The sequence below is a fragment of the Anolis carolinensis genome, chromosome 6 (assembly GCF_035594765.1).
Source record: "Anolis carolinensis isolate JA03-04 chromosome 6, rAnoCar3.1.pri, whole genome shotgun sequence".
Lineage (NCBI taxonomy): Eukaryota > Metazoa > Chordata > Lepidosauria > Squamata > Dactyloidae > Anolis > Anolis carolinensis.
This window is the reverse complement of record NC_085846.1, coordinates 80,669,824-80,695,276: the sequence shown is the minus strand read 5'-3', so window position 1 is coordinate 80,695,276 and position 25,453 is coordinate 80,669,824. Positions and strand designations below refer to the sequence as shown.

Below are 25,453 nucleotides of genomic sequence, written 5' to 3'. Positions count from 1 at the left end.
CTGGCCCAACTGTAATGTTTCAGCAATGAACATTTGAATTATTAGTATTTAGGTCAGAATTTAGGTTACCATTTTTAACAGTTAACAGTATTGAATTAATTTTCAGGTCTGGCTGAATCTGGTATATATTTCTTTTTATTTGTTTTCAGTCATTATGAATTGTACATGAAATCAGTATAATACGAGATATCTATCTCTTACAATGTTAATGGTCTGAATTTTTAAATTAAGTAATTAACTAGGAATATGCATCATGGCTTACTGATCAATACCTCTGCTCATCCAGATAGTGGTCACATTGAGATCCAAGTACCAGATCCAGAATGGGATTTAAAGAGTAAAAGGTCAAGGTGAATGACAAAAGCTCAAGGACTGGATCTGCAATGGCACCCTGGACAGATGTTCCATCATGACAATACAGTAGAGTCTCGCTTATCCAACGTAAACGGGCCGGCAGAATGTTGGATAAGCAAATATGTTGGATAATAAGGAGAGATTAAGGAAAAGCCTATTAAACATTAAATTAGGCTATGATTTTACAAATTAAGCTCCAAAACATCATGTTAGACAACAAATTTGACAGAAAAAGTAATTCAGTACACAGTAATGCTATGTAGTAATTACTGTATTTACAAATTTAGCACCAAAAAATCACGATGTATTGAAAACATTGACTACAAAAATGCGTTGGATAATCCAGAATGTTGGATAAGCGAGTGTTGGATAAGTGAGACTCTACTGTATATCAAAATACAGAAGACTGTTTTTTATGAATGGTTTCTCTATTTCTCCTATGTTTTTCTCATTAAATTATCAATTTATTTAGAGCCCCCAGTGGCATAGTGGGTTAAACCCTTGTGGACTGATGACTTGAAGGTTGGGTTGGTGGCCTGAAGGTTTTGTCGGTTTGAATCCAACCCGGGGAGAGCGTGGATGAGCTCCCTCTATCAGCTCCAGCTCCATACGGGAATGTGAGAGAAGCCTCCCACAAGGATGGTAAAACATCTGGACATCCCCTTGACAACATTCTTGCAGACGGCCAATTCTCTCACACCAGAAGCAACTTACAGTTTCTCAAGTCACTCCTGACATGGAAAAAAAAATTAGAAAGGATTTTAGCCTTTTTTCTGAACTAGAGCTCTCTTAGCTAGAGGATCTGTTACAGTACAAGTTTGATGCCTGTAAAAGGTTTTAGACACAGGAAAAAAAAGAGTCACTGAGGGGAAAAATCATTTGACTAATCAGGCTGCAGGGCTTACAAATAATTCTTCTTTTGTTCTTTGTGGATGTGTCATTCACATCCCTACAGCATGGAAGAAAGAAAAACAGATTTTTCTCCTTCCCCTGGGAAGCAGCTACATGGTTCAGATGCTTCTTTAATTTCCTCTAGCTGTCTCATTAAGACAGTAATATCCTCGCCAATTTTTAGCAGTGTGTAACGAAAACATTTTCCTCTGTTTCTGTATTAAGAGCAAGCAAAAATACCTAGGAACTTGATGGTTTAAGTTGGATGGCAGTGCTTATTTTGTTACAGACATGCAGTTTCCAAACCATAGTAGACCCTTGGTATCCATTCGGGTTTGGTTCCAGCCCTTCCCCATCCCAGGATACCAAAATCCATGGATGTACAAGTCCCATTATATACAATGGCAAATTAAAAGAACATCTCTTATATAAAGTGGCAAAATGAAGGTTTAAAAGATTTGAAAATTAAGCCACAGATGCCTGAAATCATGGCTACAGAGGGTTGACTATACATGCTACAAATTGACTGTTAAGTGTATATAGTAGTGATGGGTTAGTCACCATAGTTCAGCACAGATCGACTCAGAAATAAGCCAAATCGTCACCCCCTTCAAAAAAATCAAGAATAGCTGTGTATATTTGAGCTATTACAAATTCTTTACTGATATAAAGTCTTCAGCAACAATTTACAGAGTGAGAGGAAAAGGGAAGAACTAAAAACCCTCTTATCCCACCATTTCAGTTTTGGTTTGGTGTGGAGATAAAAGAAGATAATGTTTCTTGCTCAGATTTTAAGACAGGGAATTCATGAGACACTAATGCTAGGGCTCATTTCTAAATCCAAGTTCCCCAAACTTTACTAGCATTTGTAACTATGAGAACTACTGTAAATTAATTAAAGGGTTCTTGTGCACCCATAGTCTCCACCCAGAACACAAAGTCTCTTCTGCATTTCAGCATCACACTCCCCTTCCTTTGCCATCTTTTAATCAGCATCTGGTACAGATGGTTTTATTATGATCCCTCTCTGCATTGAGTATGACTGAATTGTTTATATTACTCTGGTTTAAGAGTGAAATTATCCACTTTTATGAGGCTGGCTGTGGTGCCTCCTCATGAATCACTATATTCTTGCTTTCTTCTAATCAGGATGCTAAGTTCAAAGCTACATATCCTACAGAAACATAGAAAAGCAGCTCAGCTAAGAGAAATATAAACCTTTTCTTTCCATGCCCTTAAACATGTGTGTGACAACTGAAGAAGTGTGTGACAACTGAAGAAAATATGATTCCAAGTTTCACTTGGAAAAAGTTAAATGTCTTTTGGACTTTATTGAAGAAGATGGATGTGTTTCAGCTGTGAGAAATTTGGGAAACATTCTGCTAAGGTCATTTAGCCTGGAATATGCATTTATTTTTAATATATCTCTGAGTACTCTGGCTGCTCTGAGTCCCCATCAGGATGAGAAGGACAGGATATAAATATAGTAAATAAATAATAAAGTGTCTTTTCTCCATTAAGCTCACAATGGTATGCATGCTTCCTTAATCTTATGCATTCTTTGCAACAACTCAAATAAAATATTCTAGGAAAGTGATTATCCCAAAATTGCAGGTGGGCCATAGCGCAGCAGTACACCTTATGGTTTGAGTACAAAACATTCAGTCTCTGATAGCCATAAGACTATCTCAACTATTGTTCCAAATTACTTTGAAAGTAATCAAAGAGAAAAGATACACAAAGATATTTCCACTGGAACATTACTCAAAACTTGTAATTATCTCTTCCAATTTGAGAACATCTCATATCAAGCAATACTGTATATTACAAAATAAATGAAACCATTAAAAAGGCTAAGATCCCTCATCTTGGTCATAAAGGGGAAGTACCTTTTTCATCTTTCTGTAAGGCTGGAGTAATTTTGTCAAAAGTGTTGTTCTCCCCCCCCCCCCCCCTTCAAAGATTGTTCATTCTGTTTATTGTCTTGGCACGGTACTACAGTTGTCTTGGAAGTAGCTGTGTGCTGAAGGTTTCAAGAATTGCTGACCATTCTTTAACAAAAGGCATGTTCTGTGAAAGTGGAAATTTATCTGAAATGTTTGTGGTACATACAGAACATGCCCTTCTGGAATTTGTTTGGTTTTTAAAAATACAATGTTAGTGTAGATAGTAAGATACGTAATAGATTGGGGCTGGAGAGTGAAAATATTTTGTCAGCTTCTGCCATCAATTCAACATGAAAAGGAAATTGGATTTTCATTCAAAGATGCCTTTTTATATTTCAGCTGGAGGTGACAAGCACAAATGTCAAAAGTATAAATAAGCACAGGTAGTAATTCAATACAAGGGTTTAGAATATCACAGTTTCAATTGTTGGTGGCATGGATCTTGTATCTACTAACGTCTGTAAAACAAATGATGATGATGATGCAGGTGTCCTCTGTGCCTTTAGTTTTTACTGCGGTGCTTTAATAAATTTATGTAACTTTAACCAATGTAAAATTATAAAAATAAGATTGGAATTTGGCTTGAGAGACTTCAGTATGATTTGTTCTTTAATTGTTAATTTATAATTAGGAATATTTTATGATTGATTTAAAATATGGAGCAAAACATTTCATCAGTCCTGGATCTTTCTCAGTCCGTAAATGATTTTTACATATATCTTAGGATCAGGATATGTATACCTATAATAGAAAGCCATGTCAAATAATCTGGATAGCCTTGGTAGCGATCCACCTGGGCTGAAAATGCTGTTGCTTTACGCCAGGTTGGTAAATGGCAAAACAGCTGCCATTCAGGACTTGATCTCCATGGATTTGCTATGCTGACTGGCAAATCCCTCAACTGTCGACCAGTTTCAGGACCTTAGTCTGATGAGGTCCTTTGAAAGAGGCTACAATGGAACTTGAACAAGGCTTCCACAGGAAACTCTCTGTGTCTTTCCAGGAAAGCCTCCCATATCTACTTAGAGGAGGATGAGGAATAATAATAATAATAATAATAATAATAATAATTTATTTCTTATTACCTGTCTCCATCTCCCCAAAGGGACTCGGGGTGTCTTACATGGGGGCAAAGCCCAGAGAACAAGAATTTAACATACAATTAAGCACAATACAAAATACAAAATTAAAACGCAACAGTACAAAATAGTTAAAAAACACCTTAAAATGCATTACCCAACATCATCATCACAGGACAATAGCGGGACTATTCAAATTGCAGAGGAAGGGCAGGCTTGTGCAAAACGCAGGATAATAGGACCAGAGTATTGTCCCACTGTAATTATTATCTTCAATTCTGTAACCCTTTAATCCGGAGGTAGGAATCATGTCATCCTTCAGATGATGAACAACTATACTCATTATCCCTAGCCAGCATAACCAATGTTAGCAGTTCCAGTTCATCAACATCTGCAGTTCAATATGATCTCTCTGCCCTTTATTCCAAATATTAAGTTGTGAAAACCTATTGAAAAGACGGTTAACTGAGATTTAATCATAGCGCTTATGCTTTCTGTTATTAAATTTCATGCTTGATATCTCCCACTAATAAAGGTATGTGAAAGCACACAGGGTCGCATGTTCAGAAGCAGTATACATGCATGTGCATACACATACAAACATATTGAACTCACCTTCAAAAACCCTTCAAATGGAAGAAACAAAATTAAAATAGCAAATTATGCATTGAAGGAATTTTTACAAACTCCAGAAAAAGTCCAAAATGCTCTAAATCTCTATCAATAAATTTAATAAGCATTCATAGCACTACATATTGCTTAAGCAGATAGGTGAGAAATTCATAAGTGCTCGTAGTACATTATGAAAAAAAACTAAAATAAATGGGGAGCATGCATGAAGAGATTTCACAAATCCACAAATAAAGTGATAATTACATGCAGTAACAGGAAGAGTAGAAAAGTAGAACTAGCTAACAGGGAAAAGGGTCTATTTTCATGGCCAGGGTCTAAAAATTAAAATGTATTCATCTGAAAGATTCTATGATACAGAATTCCCTTATTCAGAATTCTGAAATCCAAAATATTCCAAAAATAAAAATGGTCCACATGTGGGACTGACCATTGTTTTCTGATGGTTCAATATATACAAATTTTGTTTCTATTAAATAAAACTGCTTTCAGACTATATGTCTAAGGTGTATATAAAGCAAAATTGAATTCCATGTTTAGACCTGGGTTCCATCTCCAAGATATCTCATTTTGCATGTATATATAAATACTGTATTCCTAAATCAAAAAAGAATATCTGAAATTGAAAACGCTTCTGGCCCCAAGTGTTTTGGTTACAGGATACTCAACCTATATTTCATACTTTTACTAAAAATTAACTAGAAATGTAGCGAAGTAAAACATCAAGTCAAATGCAAATGATTAGCCCTAAGCTCTTTAAATCTGCAAATGCTCAGCAAACAAAGTAGAATGTGGTCCTTGATTCACAAAGGCAGTCACTGTGTTCCATGCATGAGAAACCTGAACAATTCTATTTGCATGGAGAAAAAACTCATGTCAAAGCAGAGTAAAGTATTTTACACTATTTTGTAAATTGGATTATGAAATTAATGACCGACATTTACTACACTGGGACACTTTGGAATATAAAAAAATGACAAGGAATATTTTTCACCTACAACAATACTAGTGTCAAAAAGAGATTTCAAATGTGCATTCTCTTGGACATGATTAATATATTCTAATTACTGCCAACAACCCAGGCTTGTCTTTCCTTTCTTTCTGTTTTGGCTGCATATTCTGATAAGGAAAATGATCTATGATAAGGGCAAGAGCATAGAAACCCATTACAATGACTCCCAATTTACCATACAAATTGTGAGCAGCAAGTTAACAGTTTTCCTCTGGTCTCTATTCTTCCCTTCACTTTCTCTTTGGCACCAATCCCTTTTAAACTTAGCTGGACCTGATATTTTCACTGCATTAGATCAACTTATTTTCTTTATTAAGATTATGTTACCTCTTATTTGGCAGCATTCAAGGAACTGTCACATATGTCACAAGTGAGCACATTTTGGCTGAAACCCTGAACAGAGTTGTATGCAGTTAAGCCAATGTTGAATGGAGTGCTGCCAAGGCAATGAAAGAAAAGATTTAAGATCCATTTTAATTGTTCTCATTTAATCACTGTCAAGTCAAAACACCCCAAAAGTAGAAATGCATGTGTCTTCTTACAGTACGGCTTGGAAAGGAAAGTGACAGGAGAATATTCAAAATTCATTTGAATGCATCTGTTTTAAAACAGTCAAGCTTCACAGAAGAGTGAGTGTGCTATAGGAATTAGCATACCAGAATGGAGTGAAGAGTAGGAAATGTAGAGAAACTATGGCATCACATTTACCAGATAGTCTTGATACTCACTGCGTTTCCATCATAGTTTTGAAGAGACCTTGAGAAGGTAAGGCAGGGGTAGCACCAAGAATTCCTGCTTCTTGGCAGGGGGTTGGACTGGATGGCCCATGAGGTCTCTTCCAACTCTACTATTCTATGATTCCTAGGAAACAACTTGCTGAGACTAGAATGAAGTCTTTTTGCTTTGGTTTCCAAGATCCTAAAGGTACCAGATCCCCTCTGATTTGGGATTAAGCATGATCTGTCCTGATGCTTTCTCTTATTGGAAGACACCAACAAATACTAGGCACACTAGGATATGTTTCAGACAAACTGGCAAAACCACGTCATGGTATTCCTTGCCTGAAAAAAACCCCTATGAAATTTGTGGGGTTGCCACAGGTCCACGGGTGACATGAAGGCACACACACACACACACTACAGTCCTACTCAGGCTCCGCCATCTGTTTCTTGATTAGCAGAACACCTTAATGGTGCATAACTGAGCTCCTGAGCTGGGCTCAATATTTAGTTGAATCTCTGGATTTGGAATCTCTAGTATCTTAATTCCAGAAGTCATGGCTCTCTGTTTCTATGTCTGTTCTCTCTCTGGCCCATCCTCTGTTCAGATATCAGCAAGCACGGCAATACCTTAAATCAAGAAATAGTTTTCTGAGATCTACAGAGATACTCGTAGGAACACCTCAGCAAGCGAGAGTCCGAAGGTGGCAGGCAAAAACCCAGAACCTCAAGCCATGGTTGATACTCAATGAGAGACTTCCTCCTGGGCACTCAGAAGACTGGGCAACCTGGAAGGCTCTGAACAGACTGTGCTCTGGCACCATGAGATGCAGAGCCAACCTTAAGAAATAGTGCCACAAAGTGGAGTCCATGACATGCGAGTGTGGAGAAGAGCAAACCACAGACCACCTATTACAATGCAGTCTGAGCCCTGCCACATGCACAATGGAGGATCTTTTTACAGCAACACCAGAGGCACACCAAGTGGCCAGCTACTGGTGAAAGGACATTTAGTATAATGCCAAGCTTTTAACTTTGTATTTCTAAATACATTACAACTGTACCCTCAGTTTGCTTCTGACACGATAAATAAATACTTAAGCATACTTCATCCATATCAGAAAACAACTCCAATTGTCCATATGGCAAAAATTAACATGAAGGCTGTTTTCTTTTCATTTGACAATAAATCCTGTTATCCTGTCACCAGGTGGACAAACAGTCTCTAGAACAGATTGTTTCATTCCAAACAGATTTTCTTTCTTTCCATTGTGTCCAAAATTTGCATATTCAATTCAATTATTTATCAAATGGTAACACATTTGAAGCTGGCTCATATAACATCATCTCATACAATCATGCCAATCTTTGGTTCAATTTTTGAGACATTTAGCATAAAAATTTAAATGTATACTTTCTGCAACTGATGATAGACCAACTGTAGTTTGTTGCTGCATGCCTTCAAGTCTTCTCTGACACTTCCTGTATGGAGCCCTGGCAGAAGTAGCCTTTCGTCATATGGTGAACTCCATTGAAGAAGCATCCTGGAAGCATCCTAGGATGCTTACTGCAGAGGTCCTTAGAGCTTTCAAGTTTGTTTTATTTTCTGTAATGTTTGCAGCAACTTTCTACCATTTATAAATAAATATTTTATGAAGTACTCTGTCAGGCTTTACAAAAGTTATATTATTGAACTTCGTCACCTTGTGTCCCCTTGGGGAGAAAGGCATGGTATAAAAAGACAGACAGACAGACAAATAGAACAGCCACTGCCCATAGAAACATATTTGTATCCTCTGAAGCACTTCTGAATTTTGTGGCACAAATTGCCTTCCTGTAACTAGATCATTAAGATTCTTGTTTACAATGTGACTAAGATAGTATGACTTGGGCTTGTTACTTCCTTCCATTATTCTGACCATGACTAATGTACTAAAGTCCGCTGTATGCAAATGTTTGCATTCTGTATTTCTTGGTAATGCACTTTTCAGTTTTTCCCATCATTAAGAGATTAGACAATCAGAGATGATGGGTGTGGAGGCAAAAATATAATTATGGAGAAAGAAAAAGGTTGCTTTGTGGTTGCAAATTGATCTTCAGATACTGGTACCAGTACTTGTATCTTTAGTGCAATGCTTCTGAAATAAAAAAAAATACATGTTTAAAATTCTATATTAGCACTTGGGATTATAGTCAAGGTATTTTTCTTTATTTTCAATTTTGAGGAATATTTTTTCTTGGAGGCTAGAATTATGCATGTTCCTTCAACTCTATAGTTTTTTTCCTTGTCTTTGAAACGATAGCAAAATATTAAAAACATTTTTGCAGATCTACCAATAGTCAAGAAATGTGGAAAAGAGGTTTTCTTCATATAGTACATTCAATAATTCTATAAAATATGGCCCACATTCTCTTTGAGATGCACCATATATTATTAAATTGATACGGTATTATATGATTTTGATCCTATAATAAGTAGGATAAACATTTGTATTATACTTAGTTAACTTTCAGACACGACTAGGTGTTTGCTGACATTTAAAATATTTCAGTTCTAGGAAGTAATATTAAAAATAAACCACTCTGTTTGCAAACCTGAATATTCCATTTAGACTTATTTATAGTAGGCTTTATTTTCAGAGCACTGGAATCAGAAAATATGTTTTATAGTTTTTTTTCAAGAGGTCTTATTTCAAGAATTTTAGTTGGTACTAACAAATAATTAAATAAACAATGTGCATTTAATGTTAAAAAGTTTCTTAATATTGCTTTGTATGTACAAATCTTACGAAATGGATACGACAAATGAGTTACAAAAAAAGTTTTGCACAGCCATAGTAGTTTATGCATGAATGAATATACATGTGAACATTACTTCTGGTACATTCCTGACCTGAGAATATTCTTAGAGGCAATCTGTTTCCATAATTCTTCATCTACCAGCTTGAACAACTTTTGCACTTGATACATTTTGGTGACCTTCGGGGGCAAACTGACCTCAGTTGGTGGAGCTAATAAACACCACAGATCTCATGGGCTTTTTATGTTGGTGCACAATAGATTTAGACCATAAAGACCCAAGGGAATACAGAAAGAGATAAAGGAGAATAGAGACATTATACTCTGACCTCTACTGAGCTGCGTAAAGCAAGTGTCTGCAAAGTGAAGAATTATGGTAGATAATATAGTGTGATAGTGCCTTTGTGAGGCACTTGGGAAGAGTGTGGTGTATGTTGGCATTTTAATGAGTTACATATGTAAGAAAAGGTAGCAGGTACATTGAAAACCCTTTTCGCCTTTAAAACAAATGGGCCTGATTGGCAAGATTAATTATAACAAATGGTTAGTCCTTGTATTCTGAGAACTTTAATCTCAACTGTTTAAAATCATAATGGGGAAACGAAGATGCTACTATTAAAACATGATAGCAGTGTTGAATTGGAGAGGATGAATCGACTCATAAGTATGTCAAAATTTACTCCAGGTTTGTCTTAAGATGTGCAAGATTATGCGTTTTTCTGGAGTGCATTTAATTTTAGAAAAAACAATTCCATTGCAGTGTCTACATTCTAATTTGATACACCAACTACTGGAAAAAAACAGCTGTTTACTAAAATCTAGTGTTAGTAGTCTTTTAGCATATTTAAATTATCTTAATTAAAAAAACTAGTTTAACCTGGTTTAATGCAATTAATTAACCACCCCAAATTCTTTTGACATAAGATAGGGTATACATATATTTATAAATAATATATAAATTAATAGCTCTGAAATCATAGAATGTCATTAAGGCAATCTCTCTTATCAGTTTGGACATCAAAGTAGACTATTTCCTTGAGATGAGAAATTGTCTTTAGGGCATATATTTATCCCACATACATTAGCTACAGTACATTTCTGCAATACTCATACTGTGTGTTCTTTTACTATTTTATAGTCCTAAAGGGAGATCACTGCAAGATATTTACCAAAGCAAAGAAGTGGCCCTTCAAGTCACGGAAATCTTAATGAGTTTTGTTGACTTAGCAAAAGCTTTTACTCCAGTCCTAAATGCATTTACCTATATGTAAATACTATTAACTTCAATGAACCTGGCTTATTTTAGCTGCCCAGGACACATCCACTTAATTTTTTTTTCTCTACCATACATTTAACATAAATTAATCCAGTTATTTCTCCATTCTTCTAACCAATACTGTACTGTAAATTCTCTCATGGTTTGTTATTGTGAATGGATTTGCTTGAGGTGTAAAATACATTAGGATATATTGTAAGATGTGCTTTCCCCCAGTATTAGTTTAGTGATGTGCTCAGAAGCTGTCATATCTGTATAAACTCTGATCTTGAAATCACAGAACCAGGCCATGCCTGAAACCTAGTAAAACATGATTTTTGAGACAGACATTTTTATGAAATTGTTTTGACATTTTACACTTGAATTGTGCTGATGCTAAAGTGCTGCTCTGAGTTCCTTGGAGAAACTGAGAAACAGTAAATAAATATACACTAGCCATTTCAAAGAGATTCCACTGCTGTGGATTTGAGTCTCTGGATAGCTGTTCTACATTATGTATTGTAGTTGTTGAGGGGTTTGGGGTTGTTTTTTTTAGCAAATGCATCAGAGACTGTAAAAGACATTCATCTTGTTGTCAAAAATGTTTTGTGAAATGATGCCAACCAATTTCAGGGTTTCCAGAGCATTACACTCTAAAGTATTTCTAAACTGGCAGTAGGTACCATAGGGGCTCATTTACAATAGTTGTATCTGTGGTGGTTGCCAAACTAAACTAGACTTGGCCATTATCTAACATAGAGCATTTTTTGCTGTGATACCCTTAAGAAGTGAAAATATTTTTCCGGAGGCAAATGTATGTAGAAGGAATGCTAACAGTTGAAGAGGCCTCAGCTAATTCTCCATTTAGACAAGTCTAATTGTTAGTCACATTTATAGTGGAGACATTGAATCGTTGGAATTTTGAGGAAAAAAAACGACTTCTAAATTTAGCTTCAACTGGTACAGATTGAGCCTCCCTTATCCATAAATCCAAAATACTCCACAAGTGAATGTTTTTGGACACCAGACACCTGCGTTCACTTTCAAGGCAGTGGCATGTTCCTTTGTAAAGCAGAAATGGACTACTGGTGGGCTTTTTGGAGAAAGGAATCTGTGAAGTGGCAGGAGGCATTGTTTCGTGCTAAGCACTACATTTGGATTCCTGCAAGTTTCACACATCCTCAGACTCTTTCCAACTTTCCTCACTTCTTGGCTCTACCAGGCTCTACTAATGTTAGTAGACTTGCTCTTTAAGATTTTATAACTGACGTCATGATCTAGATACCCATTTATCTTTCTCAGAAAAGAGCAAATGACAATCCACCCCAACTACCTTACTTACTTACTTAGCCGTTGTCTGAGTATAGTGTCATGGTGGTGGGTACGTAGTTGACTGTGGAATCCTATTCTTGATGTTCTTTCACAGTGAGGGCATTGGTTTCCAGGTGGAAGGCAGTCCTGGTCAGGGTTGGCTTGATGTGCCTTCCTTTTGGCAAGTTTCTCCCTTTCACCCTCCATTTGTGCCTCATCACAGCTGATCTCCAGCTAGAGAGCTCAAGGGCCAGGGCTTCCCAGTTCTCAGTGTCTATGCCACAGTTTTTAAGGTTGGCTTTAAGCCCATCTTTAAATCTTCTTTCCTGTCCACTAACATTCTTGTTTTCCATTCTTGAGTTGTACCCCAACTACCTCATCATATAGGAAACATTCGTGGGAAAGCTGGGGTGCTATTTCCACTGATATCTTACTATGTGTCTATATCCAGATGCAGTTATTCCAAAATCGAGGGGGGGAGGAATCTAAAATCCAACACATTTCTTATGTGATGGTGCCCAAGAAATTTGAGCACCCCCTAATTTTATGCTTTACCTTTGCATTAGCAATTCTTGAGGTTGCTGCAAGAGACATACCTTAATATTATGAAGAATAAAGTTAAGCAAATCAGAATCACCTTATTGAGATGGAAAGCAAGCCAAGGTTTACAACTTTCTGTATATGAGTAAAAGCTGCATGAACATTGGGGAAAGCAGTATTCCAGATACGAAGTGCAACTAACAGCTTCACCCATCGTGTATTCATGATCTCCACTTTCGAAAATACACCTGCCATAGTTCTGTCCATTGAAATATTGCATATGAATTATTAATCATTTAATAATTTCCCTTAATTAGAACCTATTCATTTTGAAAAAATAATACAATCAATAGAACATTTAAATGAAATGTTACAGCTTACTATTATAGATCTAGATGTAATTTTAGTACCACATGATACAGGGCAATCAATTAAGAGTACATAAGTCATTGATATTTAAATCAAAGGAATCTTAAATGTTAATATTTGATTGCCTGTAACTAACACCCAGATCTTTCAATACAAGGCAAGATATAAATACTTTAATTAATTAATATATAAATCCAATTGTTAAAATAATCAACACAGCATTAAATAAAAACACAGTGAACCAAACTTTATAAGGAACTGCCCCCTGCTGGCCTATTGTTTCTCTATGTTAAATTATAAATTGACCACATTGTGTGACACTTTTGGATTAATTCGTTATTTCTCCTGATCGAGGGCGCCATCCTCCAGGTATTGCTGCTGAGCAAGCAATGCTTATTTCAATGAAATTAAATGAAAATTGTTGCTCTTTTAACTTCATTCATGTATATATCAGTTGTACTGAAATAATGGTATTTCATGATAAGAAAATAATTTTGTGACTGAGAAGCCAGGCTTCTACTTTCCTTTTCTCTTAAAAAGCTGGTCTATAGATGCATTATTTTAATATTTAAGGAGTTTGTGAGGTTTTATATTTTGATTACTTTATTACACAATTTAATAACACGAACACCACCATTTTACAGTGGTTTGAGTGTTGGACTGTGATCGTGGGGACCAGGGATGGATCCCCGTTCAGCCATAGAAACCCATAGATAAGTTATGCTCTCTCAGCCTCAGAGGAAGGCAAAGGTCATCTCTAAACAAATCTTACCAAGAAAATGCCATGTTAGCTTCATCTTAGGTTACCATATGTTAGGAACGAATTGAAGGCACAGAACAACAACAATTTAATAAAATACGGAAGATATGGTATTAGCTTCAAGTATATTGAATTTTTTTTCTTGTGAAAATTTGCACTAAATATGGAATATCTTCCTAACACAAATTAGGCTTCATTAAACAAATCCAGAGTTGTTTTGTGGGTCAGTGATGCAAGCAGTTAACAGCAAGTGAAGTACACAACCAAAGATCAAGTTCTAGGACATCAGGACAACAAACAAACAAACAAGGTTAATGTGTGGCATTTCACTGATTGATTCAATTGAGATGCAGGCCCACCAAAGAATGTGCCTATACGTTGCAATATGTAACTCCATTAATAAGGGGTCAAACAGTAAAACTGTGTTTTATAAAGGAGGGTTAGAATAATAGGCTATGATGCATAGCTTTATGATGAGAAAGCTATGCTGTTGGCGTCACTTGCGCAGTGGTGAACCGCAAGTGAAGCATAGCTGCTTCATCTCTCTTTTACTCTTGAGAATGTGAACATTGAATTATGGCTCAATTCAACTTTATGTGATCATAAGCCATCAGTGATGACACAACTTCCCAACAAGATGCCAGCCAATTCTTATACCCACCCCGTCCCACTTTTTCTTCCTCATCCTCTGGAAATTTTGAGGGTAGCATTGCCCTGGAGAGGATAGTGAAATAAAGCTGAAGAAAAACTAATTTTTGGTGCCAGGTTACATCGGCATGTGTGCAGTAAATCATGTAATAAACAAGACTTGATCAGAGACAGAGTGTAATTCTGCTGCAGCCAGTCCTACTATAGTTACACAACTGTCTACAGTGAACAAGGTAAGTAACAGCTTCTTCCAGAGTTCATTGCAGCACCCATGAAGAGCAAAAAGGAGACCAGATTAGCATTTCTTACTATCTCCTTCCATTGTGTTAAAAAATAGGCAAAAGGAGGATTTCTGTTTAAGAAGAAATGCCCAGGAACATATTAACATTGTCAGCGGAAGTATAACTATTTTAATTTACAAGCACCTTGTCTAAATCCCAGCCTTTACTACAGATGAAGGAACTCTAATGCATACAAAAATTACGTTGGCCTGGAACAGTTTTGTTGTTGTGTATCTTTAAGTCATTTCTGATTTATGGCAACCCCAAGGCAAATCTGTCACAGGGTTTTCTTGACCAGATTTGTTTGGGGGGGGGGGGGGTGTCTCTGAGGTGGAAAGATAGTGACTTGTTCAAGGTCACCCAGTGGATTTCCATGCCTGAGCAGAGATTCGAACTTTTGTTTGCAAAGCTATAATCCAATACTCAAACTACTGCACCACACTGACTCTTCCTGGAACATTTACCCCATTATTTTGCGAGCACCTAGGCACTTGTATTTGCCTATTGCATATTTATCAAATGTAAATAATATTGCTGATTTAACTGCTTAAACTGTAATGTTATTGTTCCTTGTTTGTCTTTAAATTATGTTGTCATATTATTTTGTTTTTTTTTATTTACATTTAGGTGGAGAACAGACCAAAGTACTATGGCAGAGAGTATGTATTGAACTATTTGTTATTATTACAGTCTATTATTGTGTATGCAATCATTTGTTATGTGCCATTGTGTTAATTCAACATTCTTAATACAGAATTGTTAGTGAAGTGGCCATGGTGCCCTGAAAGATTGCAGCTCCTTTACTTTCCATGTGTTTAGCTTTTTCACTGAATTGTAACTCTATATTCTTGCATATGAATGTATTGCCTTTCCAGATGATAACCAGAGAATACCTCTTTGTGTAGTGTTTTGCACATAGCAGCCAAACAATTAATTTTTTTTTCAGAAACAGCTTAGGGTTCATTTTATAACAGCAATTCAAAATCTACCTTTGTTCCTCTTTCCCATCTCTACCAAACAATAGTCAACATTTGAAACATGTTGCTTTGTATGAATAATGTCAGAAGCAAGATGTTGCTTAAGGCTAAAAACATTATTTTTGCTATGCAATTGCTATTTTCAGGCAAAACAAAGCTTCACTTTGAAAACTACCTTTGTGTGCTCAGTTAGTTAAATGAATCAGCAACCTAATAGCTAAATTAATCTTCATGTAATATTTTGCCCTTGTTCAAAGGTCATTTTTAATATTGGTTCCAGTAGACTGATAAGGCCATATCTGCTTATATTATTCTGATAAAGGCGTTCTATTATATTTCTTTTGCATTGAAGAAGTGCAGTGAAAGATTGATCGTAACTAAAACCAAAACATAACTTAAAACTAATTTTCTATAGCAGATTTGGATGATAAAATTTTAACATTAGCCATTTTGTGTTTTAAAAATAGAGTTGACAACCCTGTTTGCCAGTAAATACATACACCATCCATAAGGGCAAGGATGTGTGGCCAAGTGATTTCTGAGTCAGAAGGCATTGTTAGTACGAGGGTTATCCAGAAAGTAGATTACGTTTTGGAATTAAAAATGAACAAAGTATAGGAGAAAACATTTACCATATGCAGTTGAAAGCCACACCCAAATACCACTTCTCAACATAGTTGCCATTCAAATCTAGGCATTTATCATAGAGATGAATGAGCTTGGCAACTCCTTCCCCACAAAACTCTGCCGCTTGCGTCCTCAACAGAGCGTTTTGGTGACGATGCACAACTGCGGGAAGGGGTGACCGGCTGGTTGAGGACGCAAGCGGCAGAGTTTTGTAGGGAAGGAGTTGCCAAGCTCATTCATCGCTATGATTAGTGCCTAGATTTGAGTGGCGACTATGTTGAGAAGTGGTATTTGGGTGTGGCTTTCAACTGCATATGGTAAAAGTTTTCTCCTATACTTTGTTCATTTTTAATTCCAAAACGTAATCAACTTTCTGGATAACCCTCGTATTTCCCTGATATCCCATGACCCCTGACATCAGAGATGGAGTCATTCCAGCCGCTTCTTCACCAAGAAATTTGGAGAAAGGTGTTTAGTAGAGTGAGAAGAATGATCCCATAAATCTAGTGAAGTTCTTACCCTTTGTACAAACTCTGGTTTTAAATTCATTTATTCTTTTTTTTTAGCTGAAGTATGTAGGCAAATTCTGTATTTTTGTTTTGTATCTCTTATTGTACTTTAACACAAACACTGATACACACAATAGTACTGCATTGCATAAAGTGTTCCACCAGCTCTTGTACACAGAATAGCTTAGCAATATTCCACCTTCTATGATGACTGTTTTATGTCCAGTGCCAAGAGGGATTTGTCGAGTGTATCGCTCAAGCAGTATGGCATTACACCTGTTGTTATATTCAGGTTTGAAGTTGAACTTTTTTGCATATTGCCTCATTTTTAGCCAATTTCAGTTTCTTACATTTTGAGCTTTCCAACATTTGTGCTAAGACATTAAGGGCCAAATTGAATCTTTCATTCAGAAATTTGAATGTATCATAACTTTTTAAAAAATATATATTTAAAGCCAGGACCCAATTGTTTCTGGAATCATAGTAGATGAGAAAAAAATAGATTTCCTTCAGTCAATACCACCTCTGCTCTGCTATTGACTGCTGGGAAGAAAAGCCCCATCGATTGCTGGGCTAAACTGTGATGTGTTGTTTTACTCACGTACTACGTCTTCTCTCCTTTAACTTTGCTTTGAATTTCTGTGGTCTTCTCCAAGAGGAAGAGCTCTTCTCTAAATGGACAGGTTTCTTTTCTGTCAGGTTTCATGGGATCATTTCTCGCGAACAAGCTGATGAATTACTTGGTGGTGTAGAAGGAGCCTATATTCTCAGAGAGAGCCAGCGGCAACCTGGATGCTATACTCTAGCTCTTAGGTAAGCTATATTACTTCTGTTGGGAAACTGTTTAAAGTTATTTAATGTTACACTAACTATAGTAATCCTAGAATTCCCTGGAGTGTTTACATATTATTAACATCTTCGCAACTTGGCATAAACAAAATCTATATTAAACTATGGGTAGGTGTATATGAAACACTTGATATATGTAGACAATTGTGAAAATGAAGAACAGTGCATAGACTACTTCCTCAGGGTGGTGTAGATTTCATGTGGCCTAATTATACATTTCGTTGACTGAATATAAACTCTGTTATACCATTATGTTTTCTGTCCTCCTATACTTTCATAGCTTGTAAAGATGTCGTGTTTTTATATAGTAATATTTTGATTGATCAAATATTAAGTCAACAACTTTACTGTGTTTTAATGCAGATTTGGTAACCAGACCTTAAACTACAGGCTTTTTTACGATGGGAAGCACTTTGTAGGGGAGAAGAGGTTCGAATCAATCCATGATTTGGTTACAGACGGCTTGATAACATTGTATATAGAAACAAAGGCTTCTGAATATATTTCTAAAATGACAACAAATCCTATCTATGAACACATTGGATATGCCACCTTGCTTAGAGAAAAGGTTTCCCGGAGACTGAGTAGATCAAAAACTGAATCAAGAAAAGCTAGTGTAACGGCATGTGAAGAAACTACACCAGTTGAAAAGGTAAGTAGAAATTGACCCTATCTATATATCTGTTGTTGCATTTAGAATCCAAAGATTTAATATTGATTTCTATTATTAAACAGTATTAAATGATAAGGTTGCTATTAGAAATGCTAATGGAAATTTCAATCTGTAGTGCATGCCAGACAACATGGAATTTATGATCTTATTCCTTGCTTTTACTGGAAATACACTTAGATGCCCACAAGGGCTTCATATTGATTCCAGTAGAGCAACATTATCTGATCCTATAAAGTAGTGGTTCTCAACCTGTGGGTCCCCAGGTGTTTTGGCCTTTAACTCCCAGAAATCCTAACAGCTGATAAACTGGCTGGGATTTCTGAGAGTTGTAGGCTCTCAGGTTGTGAACTCTTGTTATAAAGGAACTGTGTTCAGGTAGAATCCAAGAGATGAAATGAATAGTGTAATCCACTTGCAAAAGAGTGTAAGCGGTACTTGCACCAGAGTTACTTAAACTAAACTGAGAGCATGGATAGTAACCTTATGCTGAGTTAGTCTGTTTGTTTCTAGAATGAATTTCCCCCACACCAGATCTCAAGTTTGTTAGCCTCTAATACCAAGTGTAAATCTCTCTTTCTCCTATTCTTTCTTTGGTGACTGGGTTGGGATTTGGTGGTCTGGCTTTCCTTTCCTTTTGCCTTTCTTTTTCTGCAGTTGCTGTAGTAGCTTGAGTAAGGAAGATGTGGCTAACATAATGAAATTCATAGGAAATAGCAGAAATAAAAGACAAAATAAACTTTAAATGAATAAATGTTGTTAGATGAGGTGATAGAAATCTTTCCTGGACTTATAGGTTGAAAATATGCTGGGGAAACGTTCTTTTTGATGCGAGCACTTTTGAAGGTTAATATATAATACACAAAAAAAGTTTGCACTGCAATAAAGGTTGTTTTGACCCGCCTTCAAAAAGCTTTCTTTTATGTTGACTTTGGTAACTAATTAGCACAAATAAAAAGAAAAGGATAAGCAGAGCAAAGTATTTGAGGAAGCTTTATTTAATATTTATAGGGACTGGTATCTTAAACTTTATTAAAATATGAATTAATGTTCATTTTAAAAACACTCATTTTAAGGAGGAGACCGCTACAGAAATACAATGAATTGTTTATTTTGATTTCATTTCAGCATAGCTAACTATGTAAGCCTGTCTATTTAAAATAATATTTTCTAAGGAAAAATCAAGTAGTCACATCTCTAAGAATGAACTCACTGTAGTTTAATTGCTGGTTCATGGGTCATAGGTACACTGTTAAGTTGTATATGAGGGTACTTCATGCAAAAAGTTTTTACATTCTCATCTGCTGAATACATTGCTCTACTCATCTGTTCAAGTGGGACAGAAGAAAATAGGCTTGGATCCATTCCCCGCTCCTTCACTTCCACATTAGTCTACTAAACTGGTAAATGGCTCTCCAAAACCTGAAAATAGTAATTGTGCTTGGAGACATATATATGCCCAGTCAGCATGGATCAATGTGCATCCTATGAGTGTTGGGAATGCTTTACTGTCTACCTGTACACATGCTAACTACACGTTTGTTTGGAGAATATCCAATAAGGGAGGAGTGTCAAATACATTTTCATTGAGAGCTATATCAAAGTTATGGTTGCCTTCAACTGAATGTTGAATCCTTGGATGAAGCATCTGTGGATACAGAGGGCCAACTACAGTTCTTTTTTCAGAATAGTCAATGCTCTTTAGTTTTTGCCTAATTTGAGTCCCCAGATGCTATTGAATGACAACTCCCAACATGTTTGATTATCCACCAGGAGGACTAAGGATGCTGGGAATTGCAACCCAATAGCACTTGTGGCTCTTAGGCTGGAGAAGGATTAAAGGACATTATATTCACAAACCTTGTATCTAAACTCAAATCACACTACCCTGAGTAAACAGAACAAACTACAGCCTTCTAGATCTTACCAGCAGCTCTAGTCATGATGTTGAATGATGAGGAAAACAGGAGTTGAAGTCCAGCATCTGGATGACTACATAAAATGACATGGCGAGCCAAATTTGGCCCGCAGTCCTTGAGTTTGACGTGTGTAATAAGGCATTCATCATTTCGAGTGCATCCATGCAGATACATAAATGAAAAGGGTATGGTTCAAAATAGTATTAGGATTGAGGTATAACAATACAGAAGCAACAGGCAACACAGAAAACAAGTGTAATCTTCCAAACAATTTGTCACATCTTGAGTGTTGGTTCAGACTTAGTCACAAATTACTAGGTTACCAACAGGATCACCTTCTTTTGTAAAATCTGCCCCACACACTTCGGTCCTTTGGGGTACGGCTACTCCAGTTTGCCAGAACCCAACTGGCGACCGTCATCCAGGGGATTTTTTTCATCAGCTACCCCAAGACTCTGAAATGACCTGCCGGAAGAGCTCCAGCAACTAAATAAGCTGTAGAAATTTAACACACATCTGAAGACCTATCTCTTCCGGCAGGCATACCCATCCAGTTTTAAGCATGAATTTTTAAACTTGCATCTTGTCTCCGCTATATTTTAATCATTCTTCTGTGTATTTTAATATATGTATTTTGTAGAAATACATTTTAATATGTGTATTTTATATAAGGATTATATGGTTTTAGCTATGTTGTAACCCCCCTCAAGTCACAAGGAGAGGTGGATAAAAAATATTTATTATTTATTCATTTACAGTATTTGTATTCTGCCCATCCCACCCCGAAGGGGACTCAAGGTGGATCACAGAACACATATACGGCAAACATTCAGTGCCACTATACACAGACAGGATAGACAACAGATAGAGGTATATAGGCATTTCCCATCTTCTACATCCTGGAGGTTGTGCTTGATTCCGGCCGGGGGGGCGGGGGGGGGGGGTTGCTGTTGCTCCATCCTCCATGTGGAGGAGCCCTGTTCACAGACTTCCTCTTTTTTAATTTACGGCATTTTTCTGGTATTTCCATTATGGTGCCATTAAAATACCTCCCCACTTAAGCAGTACCTATTTATCTACTCATAGCTGTTTTTGATTTGCTAGATGGGCAGTGAGCTGGGCTGAAGGTTGGCGCTCACCGCGACCTGGGCTTCAAACTGCCAACCTTTCGATTGGTAAAATGTGTTGCAAATTGTGGTTAACCTGCTGTATTAAATCCCAGCAGATTATTATTATTATTATTATTATTATTATTATTATTATTATTATTATTATTATTATTATGAATAAGTTAACTGAAATCAATGGATTGCTTCTATATAAGATTCAGTTTAGATTCTGTTCCATGTAGAATGATAATGGCTCATTGAACTATGCCTCCTACATTTAATGAAATTGTTTACCTTCTGCACACCTTTATCTGGATGCTAAATAAATACATTTTATTGGCATATTGAAGTGGATAAAAGTGAAATTGTAAACGTTTTTTCAGTAACCCCTGGATCATTTTTAAAATTTTGTAAGAAAACAAAATGTCTTTCAACAATAAAAGCTTGTAACCAACCCACCCCCAAATAGCTTCCAAAACTATCAAGCACTATTTAAGCTTCAGCACAAATATAATAGATCAGGCATTTTTGTAATTAAAATTAATTTATATTAACAGTGTTTTGAAAGTTGAGAAACCACTGCAAATGGCAGTAATTTCCTTAAGAGGTTTGTTAAACTATTGCACTATGTAACTATTCTTTCCTGCATGAATATAGCCATATCTTGACAACAGAAATTATTGGATGTTTCAGTCATTCCAGAGAGTTTTCCCCCTTGGGCAGGTCAATGGAAGGAGGTTACAGTGGTACTCACTAGGAAGAAAATGCTCGACTGTGAACTGCCTGAGGTGTCTGTCTGTTCTCATAACATACTTCCTTCTAAGTTGTAATTAGTCAAGTTGTACCGGGTCCAGGAAGAGCAATGCAACACATGTGCCAAATCTATTGCTGTTCTTTAATTTTTTTATACTATTCATCCTTTGCATGCTCGTTATACTTCAAACAGTAAAAATATATCTTTATTCAGCTCTTGTTGTATATTTATAGCCAATTATTTCATAGTTTAGGTATCCTTGTGCATAAGTAATGCTAGCTTTAATTTAAGCTGCTTTGAGTTTTCCTTGTGGAGAGAAAAAGCAGGATAGAGTGGCCGGGGGGGGGGAGTATTTAGTCAGATTGTACAAGTTTTCCCACTTTAAAAGATGAGAGAGGCCTGTAATTGAGATCATAGGTAGACCTCAACTATGAGAGACAACATGAGAAAACACATCCAGAAAATCACACTGTCTGATTTTTCATGAATTTATTTGCAAATTATGGTGGAAAATAAGATTTCTGGGTCTCACAGACCTGTAACTTCTTCTTTAAGAGGCTCCTCTGTCCTCCACTCATTACCTGTAGTAATGGCACCTATTTGAACTTGTTATCAGTCTAAAAGACACCTGTCCCCAACCTCAAGCAGTCACATTCCAAACTCCACTAAGGTGAAGACCAAAGAGCTGTTGAAGGACACCAGAAACAAACTTGCACCAGACTGGGAAGACTCAATCTGCAATAGGCAGGCAGCTTGGTGTGAAGAAATCAACTGTGGGAGCAATAATTAGAAAATGGAAGAGATACAAGACCACTGATAATCTCCCTCAATCTGGGGCTCCACGCAAGATCTCACCCCGTGGGGTCAAAATGATAACAAGAACGATGAGCAAAAATCCCAGAACCACACAGGGGGGGAACCTAGTGAATGACCTGGACTGGGACCAACATAACACACTACGCCGCCAGGGACTCAGATCCTGCAGTGCCAGATGTGTCCCCCTGCTTAAATCAGTACATGTCCGGGCCCGACTGAAGTTTGATAGAGAACATTTGGATGATCCAGAAGAGTATTGGGAGAATGTCATATGGTCAGATGAAACCAAAGTAGAATTGTTTGGCAGAAACACAAATTGTCGTGTTTGGAGGAGAAAGAATACTGAGTTGCACCCAAAGAACACTATACCTACTGTGAAGCCTGGGGATGGCAACATCATGCTTTGGGGCTGTTTCTCTGCAAAGGGACCAGGGCGACGGATCCATATACATGAAAGAATGAATGGGGCCATGTATCGTGAGATTTTGGAGTGCAAACCTCCTTCCATCAGCAAAGGCACTGAAGATGAAACATGGCTTGGTCTTTCAGCATGACAATGATCCCAAGCACACCGCCAGGGCAACGAAGGAGTGGTTTCATAAGAAGCATTTCAAGGTCCTGGAGTGGCCTAGCCAGTCTCCAGATCTCAACCCTATAGAAAACCTTTGGAGGGAGTTGAAAGTCCGTGTTGCCCAGAGACAACCCCAAAACATCACTGCTCTTGAGGAGATCTGCATGGAGGAATGGGCCAACATACCAGCAACAATGTGTGCCAACCTTGTGAGGACTTACAGAAATGTTTGAACTTTGCCATTGCCAATAAAGGATATATAACAAAATATTGAGATGAACTTTTGTTATGGACCAAATACTTATTTTCCACCATAATTTGCAAATAAATTCGTGAAAAATCAGGCAATGTGATTTTCTGGATGTACATACATACATAACTTTATTACGGTCAATGGACCCACAGGATGTGTTTTCTCATGTTCTCTCATAGTTGAGATCTACCTATGATGTCAATTACAGGCCTCTCTCATCTTTTTAAGTGGAAGAACTTGTACAACTGGTATCTGACTAAATACTTTCCCCCTCACTGCATCATCATCATCATCATCATCATCATTATTATTATTATGTACTTCTATAGCAATACAGTCATTCCTCTACATTTGTGGTTTTGACTTTCACTGATTTGAATAAAACGTTATCTCTAGAAATATCTAGGTCCTAACAGTAACACAGTGTCGCTCTCTACTTTTACTTATCTTTCTTAGATTTGGAATAGCCTGCAACTGAATAATATTCATTCATTTTAAATGCCAATCCAGTTTGTTTCACTCTGGGGCACATCCAAACATACATCATAACATTTTTCCATTCTGAATTATTATGATTCTGCAGGCTTTGAACTGGACATGCTATACTGCCATGTCTAAACTGCATTAGTTCAGATTGGCTGTGCGAAAGCTCCTGAAACCTTCATAAATAATTTCTTGTCACAGCAAAGATGATGTAGCGATAGATCAATTTTTAGCTCAGTTTTTTTTTCTTTGTGCAATTACCGAAAGGTAAAATGCTCTGTAGGTAGCAATCCATATCTGATTTTCTCAGAGTTCATTGAGACATGGAACATGACAGTACAATACACTCTCATTTACAACTATATCTTAGTGGTTTAGTATGTATTTCAGATGTGAAGCTAGCTCTTCCATGTGGATAAATTAACATAACTTACTTTGAAGTAGCTGAGTGTAAATTAGTGTAAATTAGTTTACACTAGTAAAGGACTTGAACCTATGTTGTTCAAGGAAATTGTACATGTACATGTGTATATCAGAGTTTTGACATAACTGGTTATATCTTTTCACAAAGTCTTTTTTACAGAAGCCCAGCCTAGTAGTCCTTCTTGTCTTCTGTCTACCTGAATAGTGTTTGTTTTTTTGTTTTGTTTTTGAAGCATATGCATTGGGAGGTTGGGAAATGATGATGGGGAAAGATGTGGGTTGTAGCAGTGTACCTGCAGTAAACAACACAATACAACTTAACCTGAGAAAGAATGGGATTTTGTCTACATGCTCCTACTGTTGCTATTGGTGCTTATGTATGTCAAGGTAAAGAGCTGCCTCCAGAATCACTTGCTGAACAAGTTTGAACAGCAAAACAGACAGAAAGGAGAAAAACAAATTAGCCTGCCTTGCCAGTTATCCTGGCATATTGAAATAGCATAGATCTATACATTTTACCTCTGTAATGGAAATTATGAGAAAAGTTGATGCTGTTGAAAGAAAAGAAATCATCCCAGGATGCATTTTTGAAGAAACTGTCAAGCAGTCCTTAGAATACTCAAAAACTTTTTAAAAATTTATTTATGGAAGGCTTGTTTGATATGATTTCATGTGTGCTTTATTTTTCTTTTATTTAAAAGTTTTCTGAAACTGTGTTGTCGAAGATTTTCATGACCAGAATCACTGGGTTGCTGTGAGTTTTCCAGACTGTATGGACATGTTCCAGAAGCATTTTCTCCTAACGTTTCACCCACATCTATGGCAGGCATCCTCAGAGGTGGTGAGGTTTGTTGGAAACGAGGCAAGTGGGGTTTATATGTCTGTGGAATGTCCAGGGT

General features: G+C 36.8%; 1 protein-coding gene across 2 annotated transcripts in view; it reads left to right on the top strand.

The window, feature by feature from the left end:
* Positions 1 to 25,453, top strand: part of chn2 (chimerin 2) — a 178,695-nt gene that overhangs the window by 72,666 nt on the left and 80,576 nt on the right. The window contains exons 4-6 of one of the 2 annotated variants that reach the window (XM_008117029.3): positions 15,222 to 15,253; positions 17,407 to 17,520; positions 17,920 to 18,208. The exons of the other annotated variant lie outside the window; for it this stretch is intronic. Of the exons in view, the coding sequence (XP_008115236.1) occupies positions 15,222 to 15,253; positions 17,407 to 17,520; positions 17,920 to 18,208 (435 nt within the window). The remainder of the gene's footprint in view (positions 1 to 15,221; positions 15,254 to 17,406; positions 17,521 to 17,919; positions 18,209 to 25,453) is intronic. 2 annotated transcript variants of the gene reach the window in all.